The sequence below is a fragment of the Oryctolagus cuniculus genome, chromosome 8, assembly GCF_051225735.1.
Source record: "Oryctolagus cuniculus isolate XC-2025 breed Fujian yellow rabbit chromosome 8, ASM5122573v1, whole genome shotgun sequence".
NCBI lineage: Eukaryota > Metazoa > Chordata > Mammalia > Lagomorpha > Leporidae > Oryctolagus > Oryctolagus cuniculus.
The window spans coordinates 111,811,132-111,824,602 of NC_142874.1; the positions used below are offsets into that span (position 1 = coordinate 111,811,132).

At 45.6% G+C, this 13,471-nt stretch overlaps 1 protein-coding gene across 15 annotated transcripts in view; it reads left to right on the forward strand.

The window, feature by feature from the left end:
* AFF1 (ALF transcription elongation factor 1) overlaps positions 1–13,471 on the forward strand; it is a 197,552-nt gene that overhangs the window by 55,631 nt on the left and 128,450 nt on the right. For 4 of the 15 annotated variants that reach the window (XM_051820181.3, XM_070047918.2, XM_070047917.2 and 1 more), the window contains exon 1: positions 7,847–8,289. The exons of 5 other annotated variants lie outside the window; for them this stretch is intronic. In XM_051820181.3, the coding sequence (XP_051676141.3) occupies positions 8,270–8,289 (20 nt within the window). In that variant the 5' untranslated portion in view covers positions 7,847–8,269. Of the gene's footprint in view, positions 1–7,215; positions 7,549–7,846; positions 8,316–8,339; positions 8,698–13,471 lie in introns of those variants that run through there. 6 more of the 15 variants (XM_008267648.5, XM_089303148.1, XM_051820178.3 and 3 more) reach the window with 5 other exon arrangements.

Below are 13,471 nucleotides of genomic sequence, written 5' to 3' on the forward strand. Positions count from 1 at the left end.
TGGGTGCTGATCACAAAGTTCTGACTGTTGAGCCTGCAGTATTTAGGGGTCGTTGGCCAGCCTTGGCCCATTACTCAAGCCAGCTGTCTCTTTCCAACTCATCTGTTTCCTTTGCCTGTTTGTTTAAAATGGTATTTCAGGGTGTTACTCTCCAGTGGTTCTACAGCTGGGGGTGAGCCAAGCCAGGAGCTAAGAATTCCATCCAGGTCTTCCACAAGGGTGACAAGGGCCCAATGGGCCATGATCTGCTGCCTTCCCAGGCACATTAGCAGGGACCTGGGTCATAAGTTTAGAAGCTGGATCCCAAACCAGCACTGCTGTTGCGAGTGGCAGCTTAACCCCATACGCCACAATGTCAGCCCCATCACTTGCCTTTTAAAGGTATCACTACTATACACTACTTGCATGTTCTTCGTGTGTACACTCAGACTGGATTTTTTGCTATTCAAACACTTTGGGAGACCAATTATATTTTAAGGATGTTTATTGCTGACTGTTGTAGTTAAAGAAAAAACACCTAAGATATAGAACCCCTCTTGAAGCACTCTTTGAATTCTGCATTCTGCTTTTATCCCCAAGGATGGGGCTGCCTGGTAATTACTTCCCCAGGTCTTGCTGGTCACGGCCCTAGTGAGAGAGATATTGTCTCCAAGCCCTGCGCAAACCCCAGGAGTAGCCTATACTGGGTGTGATAGGTGTCTCTCAGCACCTTTGGTAATTGCATCTAGACCGGTATGAGTCATCCATTAAGGTCAACTTCCCAAGTCCTGTTTGCATCCAGGAAAGTGTTTTTGGGCAGCTGGAAAGACTAGTCTTGGAGTTGTTGGCCGGCACCATGGCTCACTTGGCTAATCCTCAGCCTGCGGCGCCGGCACACCGGGTTCTAGTCCCAGTTGGGGTGCCAGATTCTGTCCTGGTTGCCCCTCTTCCAGGCCAGCTCTCTGCTGTGGCCCAGGAGGGCAGTGGAGGATGGCCCAAGTGCTTGGGCTCTGCACCCCATGGGAGACCAGGAGGAAGCACCTGGCTCCTGGCTTCGGATCGGTGCAGCGTGCTGGGGGTGAACCACCAGAAGGAAGACCTTTCTCTCTCTCTCTCTCTCTCTCTCTCTTACTGTCTAACTCTGCCTGTCCAAACAAACAAACTAACTAGTCTTGGAGTTGTGGAGAGAGGTGTAGGGTGGAATTACACAGATTCAGTGATGATATTGTACAAGACAGCATGTAGATTGTTTCAGAGACAAACAAGAATTTCAGTGTCCCCCCCCCCCCCCCCGGATCCTGGATATGTGAGAAGAAAAAAATTGTAAAGGGAGTTGAGTTGTCTGCAAAAATAGATTAGTGTCTACAAAAGTCCACAAAGAACTTTGCAAGGAAGGGAGCCACTGATATCATAAAGGAGTCAAACTTTTGCTGGTCTAGGAAGTTTGGCTATGTCGGCAGGAGGGGGTTGTATGGGAGCTTTTAAGGAGAGGAAACTTGTGTTGCGAGGAATGGCTGGTTCTAGGTCTAGGGTTAAGTAAATTGGAGGTGTGCTCAAGATACAGAAGGATGGAGCTTGTCAAAAGACAAGGAGCCAGCCTGGCCAAGGCTGGAACAATTTGGCAATGAAATTAATCATGTGGCATTGGGTTGCAACCAGAAATTAAAAATAAATACCTATGAGACCATTCTGATATAAATAAATGATTAAATAAGTAAACAGGAGCTGGCACTCTTAGTAGGTTAAGCTTCTGCCTGCAGTGCCAGCTTTCTATATGAGTGCTGGCTGCTCCACTTCCTATCTAGCTCCCTGCTGATGTGCCTGGGAGTGTAGTGGAAATGGCCTGCTTCTGGTGATTTGAGACTTTCTAGTGGCAATCCTGAGTACCGCTTCTTTTGGCAAAGTGATCTTTGGAGTATCCTCATTAAGCAACATTCCATTGAAATGAACTAGCAGTTCTTCTGGAGATGTGACGTTCTGTGTAACTTTTAGACCAAAAATAGCATATACAGTAGCATCCTTGAATGACAGGTATTGTGGTACAAGTGCATCCATTGAGCTCTCCTTGGGTTCTCAAAAAGAAAACAGATTTAAATAAAGATATGTTAGAATTTGCTGCCTACCTTTTAAGTTACAGTAAATTTTGAAACTAAGCGATGTATTAGATCTGTCTTTGTTTTGCCAAATAAATGAGTAGATGAGAAATTATTCTGTTTTTCCTCTTGGATAAGCATGATCTGGTGAACATTTGTGGTTATATTTAAGGTGTGTTACATATAACTTGCTCTTACATGTGTGCAAGTATCTTTTATAAAGGTCATTAAAGTGGTAATAAAAAGGCACTCCTGTGATTCAAGAACCCACTTTAGATAGTAAAATAATCTGCCCCACTCACTTTGTAAAGTCACTGTTTGCCAAATTGCTTTTTTTGGTTTTAGCACACTTGGCCAATGTAGGATTAATGAATGTAAGAATTGTAGAACTGATCGGCATAGTCTCCCTACACCAGGAGACCTGTTACTGTTATATAGATGATGGGTTGCTGGCATGCAGGAGCTCTGAGAAATTCTTCACCAGTGTGGGCAATTACCAAGATAGCTCTACATTTTTCAGTGGGCAGTGGGGATTGACCAATGATTCCACTCCTTATTTGTAAAGTACATTGGGTTGGGTAGGCTCAGCCAGGGTGGTGACCTGGTGGCTACAGAGTCCTAGGTACTACCAGGGCAAGCTTCAAGAGAATTTGAACACATGACATGTTGTATGTGTGGGCCTGTACCCTAAGGATGGTGTGCTCCTAAAATAGGAAGAGAAGCCTTTTTTTCTCCAATGTCACTGCTGAACAAAACTGTGCGGCAGTTACTAGGGTGTTTCCTGACATACTTGGAAAAGAACATAAGCAATACTTCTTCACCCATATTCAGTATCCAACTCGAGAATAATTTCTCTTGTACTTCCCCAAAGTATTTTTAGATCTGTTACAAATCTAGTGTAGCCCCACTTCTGTTTCAAATTACCCCTCCTAATTAACATTACAATCCAGTTTGAGAGCCCAGGGAATCTCAGGTGTAATTCTAATCTGGTGTTTCTGCCATGTCTCTCTTTGGGTAAATATTTACTGTATTTTTTTATTTCCTCATATTTAAATAATGTCAGAAAAATTAACACAGTTCACAGGGGAAAATCTGATTTTTAATATCACACGTTACTTTTTTTTTTTTTTTTTTTTTTTGACAGGCAGAGTGGACAGTGAGAGAGAGACAGAGAGAAAGGTCTTCCTTTTGCTGTTGGTTCACCCTCCAATGGCTGCCGCGGCCGGCGCACCGCGCTGATCCGAAGCCAGGAGCCAGGTGCTTCTCCTGGTTTCCCATGCGGGTGCAGGGCCCAAGCACTTGGGCCATCCTCCACTGCCCTCCCTGGCCACAGCAGAGAGCTGGACTGGAAGAGGGGCAACCGGGACAGAATCCAGTGCCCAGACTGAGACTAGAACCCGGTGTGCCGGCGCCGCAGGCGGAGGATTAGCCTAGTGAGCCGCAGTGCTGGCCACATTTTTAACCCAAGGCAAATGGAAATTTAATGGCAAATGCTATGAGAGTACATCATAAATTTGGGTAAATGCATATTATGAAAACATGTATGAGTTTCAAAAATTCTTTATTTGAAAATGAATAGCTAAACTCATTTGCCCCACAAACTTTTTAAAGTGTTCTTGTATTACAAAATCTTTTTCAGTTTACTTTTATATGTGATACCAATGTTTACAGTATAAAAGATCCCAGATGTTACAGTTTAAAAAGAGCAGGAAAAATGGGGAAAATACAGAAAAAAATTCTTGGGAGTAGACTTTTGCATACATTTATACTTTTTTTTTTAGAGTATGGACACAACAAATTGATAGTTCAAGATTGTACTTATTTTTTTGAAAAGCAGAGTTATAGAGAGAAAGGGATAAGACAGAGATCTTCCACCCACTCATTCATTCCCCAAATGGCCAGGATAGTTGGGGCTGGGCCAGATGGAAGCCAGGAGCCTGAAACTCCATCCAGGTCTCACTTGTGGATGGCAGGCATCTAAGGACTTGGGCCATCTTCTGATGCTTTTCCAGGCACATTAACAGGGAGTTGGAGCTGAAGTGGGACTCCAAGCAGTACTCACCTAGGATGCCTGTGTCATGAATGGTGGCTTAACTTGCTGTGCTAGGACTCTGGCTCCTGAATTTATACTTTGTTTCATTGTGCTGTAGTGGAAGAATATGTATATCAATGGTGTTTTATTGTCTGATACATGAAAGAAAATAAGTGCTAGCCAATTATATTCTTTAAAATGATTGAAGGATTACAAACCAATACAGAATCAAAAGCTTTTGATATTATTTTCTAAATATGCATGATCTAGATAAGTGTCTCTCAAATATAAGTAGATCACAGTGTTACCCAGAGAATTAGTTGAAAGGCATTTCCCTGGGACCTTCCCATGCAGATTCTTAGTACTTTAAGAATCTGTTTTTTTGCCGGCGCCGTGGCTCAATAGGCTAATCCTCCACCTAGTGGCGCTGGCACACCAGGTTCTAGTTGGTTGGGGCGCCGGATTCTGTCCCAGTTGCCCCTCTTCCAGGCCAGCTCTCTGCTGTGGCCCGGGAAGGCAGTGGAGGATGGCCCAAGTGCTAGGGCCCTGCACCCCATGGGAGACCAGGAGAAGCACCTGGCTCCTGCCTTTGGATCAGCATGGTGCGCCAGCCATGGTGCACCGGCTGCAGCGCGCCAGCCGCGGCGGCCATTGGAGGGTGAACCAACAGCAAAAGGAAGACCTTTCTCGCTATCTCTCTCTCTCACTGTCCACTCTGCCTGTCAAAAAAAAATATATATATATGTTTTTAATACCTGCTTCCACTGATCTGTCCACATTTTGCCAGAACTAAGTGCTAAGAGGTTATATGGGAATATCTATAATGGAATAATATTACTTTGAATTACAGACATGAGTGTGGAGAGTTGAGGAGAGAGAGAGAGAGAGAGGGAAAGAGAAACCTTAACATAAAAATATGGTGAGGGTGTGGTGCTGTGGTGCAGTGGGTTAAGTCACTGCCTGCAGTGCCTGCATTCCATATGGGTGCTGGTTTGAGTCCTGACAATTCCACTTGTGTTATGGCACCCTGCTAATGCACCTGGGAAAGTAGCAGAAGATGGCTCAAGTCCCTGGGCCCCTGCCATACACATGGTAGCTCCTGGCTTCTGCCTGGCTCACCCCATTTGCTCTAGACATTTGAGGAATGAACCAGTGGATGGAAGACCTCTCTCTCTGTCTCAGATTTGTATATAACATCCACAACCTTTTTTTTTTTTTTTAAAGATGTATTTATTTGAAAGGCAGAGTTACAGAGGTCAGGAGGAGAGAGAGAGAGAGAGATCTTCCATCTGTTGGTTCACTCCCCAAATGGCCACAACGGTCAGAGCTGGGCTGGTCCCAGATCAGGAGCTAGGAGCTTCTTTCTGGTCTCCCATGTGGGTGCAGGAACCTATAGATGTGGACCATCTTCTGCTTTCCAAAGTCATTAACAGGGAGCTGGATCAGAAGTAGAGCAGCCAGGACTTGAACTGGCACCCATGCAGGATGCCAGCACTGTAGTTGGCAGCTTTACCCACTAAGCCACAGCACTGGCCACCACAAGCATCCTTTATATCATCTCTTAGAGGACATCCAATAGTATTTCAAAGAAAATGCTGTGTAAATAGTTGTTATACCACATTGTTTAGAGAACAGTGTCTAGAAAAAAAGCTCTGTTCGGTACAGATGCAACTTTTTTTCTCAATATTTTCTGAGTTTGGTTGAATCCATAGGTGAAGAATTTATGGCTTGGAAAGCTGAATGTATTTAAAATATCAGTCACTTAAGACTTCACCCCTGCATCTTAAAGTCTACATTACTAGGAAGCTAGAGTTAGGTGGTAAAGGTAGGCACTCTGATGTCGGTGGGGGTGTCCCGCCCATTAGGCCAAACACCTGCTCGGGTAAGAGTATCTTACCGCCTTCTTTAATATTATACCCAAACTCCACGAGTTGTAGTTTTGTAAAGGTTACTTGCATTGTGGAATCAAAAATGAATTTTATTATTTTTAACATTTGATGTATTAAAATCCATTGCACTTTTAATTGTATATTGTACCCATTTCACAATTTTGTTCAGTCATACATTGGTCATTTGGAAACTTGGTAAGGAACTTGTACAGATCGTCTACTATCACACCCATCATCTTCAGTTTGATCTCGTCAGGGGAGGCTTGGTTCATTGGGCAGCTGTCAGGTTCACAGAATGCTTGAAAGCTCAGATATTTCATTGGCAGCAAATAGTGTCAGTGGTTTTCTTGAAGAAGCACTCTCCCTTTCTTTGTGTTGGAGAAAATGACTGCCAAATATACAAGGCAGAATAACCCGTTTGTGAATTGTTCTTTCAAGTAAAAATGGTTGTCCCTGGGGAAAAAAAAAAAGCCAAAACTGTCCAGCTCAGCCTGCTGCTCAGTCACACCAATGTTTTCTTCTAGACAGCCTTGTACTTTGGCACAGCACAGTGCTTCCTGTGGACTGCCCGTTTCTAGCAAGTATCTAGAAGCCCCGGGCTCCAGACTTGAAAGTGGTAATTCTGACTCCCTGCTTCGTTCCTTAAGCACACATTGCAAAGGAAGCTGGCTTTTTGGCTTTTAAGCTGCTAATGTGTGGCCGTGGCGACTGCTTTCATTTGCTGCCATTGCTCTGAGTATGCTGAGGCGCCAGCAGTTTCCCCACACTTGCTTTTGCACCAGAAGTGCTAATGTCAGCACAGTGAAAAGACAAATCGTGTCTTCGTGTCAAGCTAAAAATAGTTGGGACCTCTGAGAAGGTCTTGGGGACTCCCAGGAATCCCGAAGCCACCTTTTGAGAACCCCTGCTTGAAGTGCATGGGGCCACCCTCACAGCATCGTCCCTGCAGTGTCAGAAGTCAGCGTTTCTGTAGTCCGTGACTTCGTAGTCACACGGGGTGGACTGTCCTCTTGTGAGATGGGCAGCGTCATGGGGCAGTGCTCTGGCCAGGCCTTCTTGTTAGCATTCTTCTACGGAGATTCCAGCTCCTGCTGCCTCCCCGCACCTCCCGTTCATCTGCAGGCTCGGCGTAAAGGCTTCCCCTGGTCCTCCGACTGGGATGCTGTTCCGTTTGTACTTCCCACAGGGCTTACATTGTTGGTTTGCACCCTCCGGGTTTTTTTTTTTTTTTTTCTTTTTTCTTTCTTTTTTTGTCGATCCCTTTAATTACTTAAAGACCACAAGGAGTTACTGTTTCCTTTGCAATCCTCGTGATTAAGAAAAAGGCGTGGAGGGCGTTTTGTAACTGGTAGCCTCACTGTAGTGAAGTCTAAACTAAAAGCCGAGTAAAAGAAATAACGGGTTGGTTGCCTATTTCCTGATGGCAAGCCTTGGAAGGATCCGAAGTAGCGAACGCCGTTTACTGTTTACTTATGCGGTTCTGTTGCCCTCGGCTCCTCGGCGCACCCGGTGGTCAACAAATATTCACATCGGGGCTGGAGTGCCAAGCGACCGGGTACGGTTTGTTCCGGCGGTGTGTGTGTGTACACTGTTAAAACCTGGCCAGGGCGTGTTAGCCAGAAGCCCGCAGGCGGGGCGCGGCCAGGGACGCGCGGGGCTGCGTCGGCGCTCGGGTTCGGCGCCCCGGCCCGGCCCGGCCCTCTCCTCGCCCCCGGCTCCGGCCGGCCGAGTGCCCTGCCCTTTTAAGGAGGCGGGCCGTACCATCAGAACTTTCTTGACAGGGGGTATCGCGGCGACCTCGGACAACTTGGAGGGAGCCAAGAGGCGATTTCCTGGTTCTCTCGTCGTCCGCCAGAGTCGGGCTCGGGCTCCACCGGCATCGTGTGTCCGCTGGGGTTGAGCTTGGGGCCCTTGTGTCTTCCCTTTTCGGAAATCGCCCTGAGGGTCCCTACCCGCTGTAAATCCTGACTCGGCGTTCCCCGGGCTCCTCTGGAGTGGAGTCCGCTTGCAGAGGCCCCAGTGCCCGGATGTCCATCAGGATTAGCGGGAGCCAATACGGTCGGAGCCCGAGGCCGAGCGGAGGACGCCCGGGGCTCGGGAGCAGGTAGTCCCGGAGCCTCGGGGAGTCGCGCCCGGGGCCCCGCCCGGCCCCGCCCGGCCCCTCCCGGCCCCTCCCTGCCCCTCCCTGCCCCGGCCAATGGTGAGCGCGGCGCTGGCTGCAGGGCCCGCGGGGTGAAGGCGCTCATGGGCAGAGGACCGTGGGCTCTGCCAAGTGAATGATGGCAGCGCAGTCCAGGTAAGGCAGGCGCCGAGGCAAACTTGGTGAGCGGGTTGGTGGCGGGGGGCGGGGGGGCATCGAAGGTTGCGGGGGAGGGCAGGAAGCAGCTTTGTCGCTGCGCTGTCTGCGTTCCCGGTGCGGTGGCTCGTGACCGAGTGTCAGACGGCAAACCGGAGCACGCACCACACAGGGTCTGCACCGAGGAGGCGGGCTTGGGCTCGGGCTCGAGTCGGGACCAAAGTGAGGCGTCCTCTCTCTTCCAAAAGTTAACCGTTCTCTTCCGGGAGGTGAAGTTGATTTCGCTCGTCCGCCTTTGCTTGCATTTCCACGGGGGGCTCTCTAGCCGCTGTCTCGAGCGGAATTTTCGCGAAATGCAATTCTTGTGAAGACGTCGTTCTTGTCTGAAGGTGGGCGAGCATGAGCCTGGTGAGTGAGGGAGGAAGGCTGGGAGAGATTCGCTGCTGCGGTGCACGCTTGCACGGAAAGCGGCGCGTGCTGAGTCGGCGAAGGCCGGGAATGCGCGGAGTTGGCGAGGCCGAGCGAACCAGCTGCAGCTGCGGCAGCCTCAGCCCCAGGGTCCGGGCCGTAGCGGGTGTGCTTGGTGCCAGCCGTTCAGGGCGGTTTCGCCGGAGTGAGCACTGCGGGTGGTGCTCGGCGAAGCTCAGGAGGCAGAGACTCCTGGTTTTGAAGCTGTCAGTTTTGCCGGATAGCTGTTTGGCCTCACGGATGTAAAAGAATAGGATTCTAGGAGCTGCTGATCTGATGGAGGAAAGTGATTAGGGATGTCCTAGAAGAGTAATGGATCAAAAGACGCAGGTCAGGGAAGGCTAGCTTGGGTTGGGTGAGACCGTGAAACATTTCCTTAAGAAATAGAACTTTCTAGGAAGAGCTACTCGACGGAGACGCTCCTGTGTGCTACCTGGCTTTTCTATGTAATCCTCTCAACCCGGTGGATTATGCTGTGCGTCCTTCTCACTGCTCTAAGTAAGGGGCTCTTAACCCCGGGATAAGTAGTAGGAAAACCTGGGTGAGGAACTAGCAAACAGCAGCTTTATTTTTGCCGACTTCTGACATTTAGTGTTTGTTTTAGTAGGAATGGAGACAAAAACTCTAGGACCAGTACGTGTGATGTTGTCAGAAACAGAAACCACAGGTTTTCATCATCTCTTACAGTTCTTGCAGATCTTTTAAACTACCTCTAACACCCAGCACCTCTGAAATAAAGGCGCTGCTGTATCTTATTTTAATTTGGTGATAAAGAAAAAATAGCACTGTAGCATCAGATTGTCTTTTAAATATTATAAATATCTAATTTTTCCTTTGTATTTTCTGTGTTTTACATAAAGTATTTTAAAATATTCTGACAACATTGAAAACATTGTGTATTTAAAACATTATTCATCGACTCGCCATAAGGTTCTATGGCCAGAACCTTAGATTAAGATAACTTGAACTAAAAAATTATGAGATTGCCCTCTGATGGGTCAGTAATGCAGATCCAGTGCTGAGATTTGAACCCAGGTGTGAACGATTCCAATGCCCGAGCCCTCATTCTAATGATAAAAATATAGTGAGATAAAAGCTACTTAATTGGACACTGCTGTATGCCAGGCACAATGTTAAGCAGGTTTCATTGGATTACCTCTTTAACTCTTGTCTGTCACCCACACAAGCATTTTTTTATTTGCATTTGGTAGGGAAGGAAACTGAGGCCCAGGCAGGCTGCTTCTTGCCAGAGGTCACACAGGTGGAGCAAGGCTCTTCAGAGCTGTTTTGCAGCGCTTTAATGCTGAGCTGAGGAGTTCAAAGGGAGCTGCACAGCCATTTCTGCTGCAATTGCTTTGCACCAAGATGAACTAATCTGAGTTATCACTGTGGTGGTCCAACTTGCCAGCAGTTAAAATAGCAATGTACACTGCACAACTTTTGTAGATTAAAGGGGGGGGGGGGCGCGGAGCTGCACATATTCCTGATCCTCTATTCCTGCACCAGGCCTTCGGACTTGGCCTGAACCAGGAACAAAGCCAACAGGCTAGCGTTGTGTCTGCTTCTTAGCCGGCATGTTGGGAGTATTTCTCATGTTGTAAATGTCCACTTCGTCCAGTTATGCAAGGATGTGTTCATGCTCCTTCAGAACTTAAGCTTTGTGTGGAGAAGATTCAAGATACTTTTGGATTTCAGGAACACCCCAAAACTGGGCCAATTTGCTCTGAGTAATGCTTAGAGAAACGGGAACTTACTTGTGTTTTAACATCTTGGCCATTTGCCACACACATTATTTAGACAATTTAGATTGTTGGACTCATTGGGCTTACAAATTCATAGCTCAGTGCTTAATCATAGCAGATTCTTATGCATTGTTAATTTGATTTCTTTTTAGTAGCAGAGGTAGAAGGGAACTTACATGAAATTGAATTGTGCGGAGTGATAGAAATTCCAAGACCAACCAACAGCACTTTTCTCTCATTACTTGGCATTGCTATGATGTAATGTCATTCTTGATTTTGTATTGATGAATGATATGAGTAATTTTTCATGTGAGTAGGCAAGTGTAGTCTGTGCTGTTCTCTATAATCAGCTCCATAAGGCTAGATAATTGTTTCTCCCTCTTCTTAAGTATCTTCCACATAAACTAGAAGCAGTATGAATGACAGAGGGATTAGCTAAGTATTTCTTGTGAGATTTTGTAAGTTGGGGTTATTTGTTCTTGTACCTGATTTCAGAGTTTCAAAGTAGGAAATTAGTTTTGTTTTTGTAGTTGATTTCACAATGTGAATTGTCTGACTTTTAAAGGGATCAATATTTTGAAAACAGTATTGGTTTTTTGGGTTCTCAGAGTTGAGAAGATACAGTCACTTGGAAAGGCAACATCAGTTGCAGCAGCAGTGTGCCATGCCTAGGATCTGAGATGAGTGTGTGCTTTTTTTGGAACCCCAAGCATAGTCCATACATTGAACCTACTTCCTTGTGGGAATTGTAACAAATTTGCTTCCTTTAATGTGAAATGGTTACTGATGATGACCCAGCAGTTCTAGTCCCTGCTGCTTTGTCTCCCCTTCACTGTAACTCTGCATTATAAACAAATGTTAAAAATTTTGTCACTTTGATTATGATCTATTCCTTTAAAAAAAATGGGCATTCCTTCTTTTTGAGAAGTAAGCTGTTTTTTCCTATTCAGATGAGCTTGCTTTATACTGAAGAGTGATGCTGATGGATAGAATAAAAAGAAAGGAGGGCTTTGTTTGGGTCCCGTCTGCCAGCCCCCTCACTGAAGGAGTCCCCAGTGCCCTGTAAAGGAATACAGGCATACCTTCAGCTACCATCAGGGATTAACCAGTTTTTAAAAGCATCTTGTGCTACCTGAGAAGACTTGGCCCAGCCTGGCCCTGGTGGGGGCGGGGTATTGGTGGGACTGAGGGAGGTTGAACTTGCTTTTTGGTAGAGTTACAACTGGTGGCAGAGAACCCTTCTCCCCCACCCCACCCCAGGCCACCCCCCAAAAAAGCAATTATAGACAAACTGCAAAAGGACGTTAGCCTTGGTTCATTCTCCTACAGTTTTTACTTTGCAGTTTGATTAACGTTAATGTTAATGAGGTTTTAAAAAAATCAATAAAGAAGCAAAGTCAGATTGTTCCCAAGATTAATATGGAACTGGATTTTGGTGGATCTCTGACTGAGGAGGGGAAGTTTTCCATTATAAAAAAGAGTGCTCTTAAACTGATACAGAACCAACTTTGCACAACTCTGTGCACCCACCTCTGATTTATGAGCTACTGATGACCTTGGAAGAAAAATTCTTGAATTCTAAGCAGTGCAGCTTAAATATGAGCCAATATGAAAGAAGAAAGCTGCAGTATTTTGTAATTTGCAGCTCAAGGAAGAGATTGGGAGAGGGAAATAATTTAATGCAGTATTTTGACCACTGAATGTCCTCATTTTTTCCCTTATGACACCCATGTAAACAGTGTCCTTGACAGAAGAGAAACACAAACAGGTCTCCTAAGTGATTTCTTTCTTGTTCTTCCTGAGAACCCAGCTGAGCCTCCTGACTCACAGTCTGGAGCGTCTTCCATGATAAAGAATGAAGGAGCAATGAGTCATTTTTCTTTTTGAGTCATCTGGTTTATGGTTTGGCAAAATTCACACAAGTTATCTCCAGAGATTCTATACCATGCCAGGAGAACATAGTCAATAGCTAGACTTATATTCTTTTGAAAAGATAATTTATATATTCAAGAATGAAAAATACCATCTTGATCCTGGATGATAGAGAAATCTGTCACCTTGGTCCTGTTCATTTACTTATTTTGAGCATCCAGATCCATGTTCCTATTACATAATGGCTATTAAACAGGAATTGTAAAGCGGATTGCCTTCACTGCTCCTTTGAGGTGTAACATAGGACTAGATTCCTTCTAATTATATTAGTGTAGCTCTCTATTGGGAAACACTTCCATTTCTTTTCCAATTTGGACAAGTAAACATTTTAATTCTGTATTAAAGATAGAGTGGAAGTATAGTTTGCATCTTTAGGACAGAGCCTCTGGGATGCGTTTCTTGTAGAAATATAAACATGTTGTGGGCTTGGCTGTTCTGTTCTGGTTCAGTTATATTCTGCTGATACTCATGGTGAGTGCATAACTTATTCCCAAGTTAAATGATTACCTATCATTTTCTACCCCTTTTACATGTATACTTAAGTGAGCAAAATTTGGACGGTAGCTGAAATGGTATTTTAAATTCTTTGTGTTGTTAATTCTATTTGCCCAAAATACAAAAGGTAGAATGCACAGTGTGGTCCTCAAATATACTGCATGACATTTAGAGTTAAACCTCAGGAGAAAAATAAGATATAGCCTTGGGGGCTAATGCCCTGGGGAACCAAAAGTAAAGATTAACTTGCAGAGCAGTCAGGTGCTGACTTTTTGTGTCTGTAGGCAGTGATCAGTGTTGGGAATTCTTCCTCTGCAAACTCCTCCCTTTTCCTGTCTGTCCATAGTGAGTTAACACTTAAGTTGATGGTCATAGAAGCAGCAGCCTTGCTCTGCTTAGGATCTCTTGTTTTCTGGCTTTGGTTAATTGGTTCTTTCGGGTTTCTTTGGTTTTTTATTTTATTTGAAAGAGTATTCGAAATCTATCTTCTGTCCCCCCTTCCTCAAATGCCCACAACGTACAGGGCTAAGCCAAGCTGAAACCAG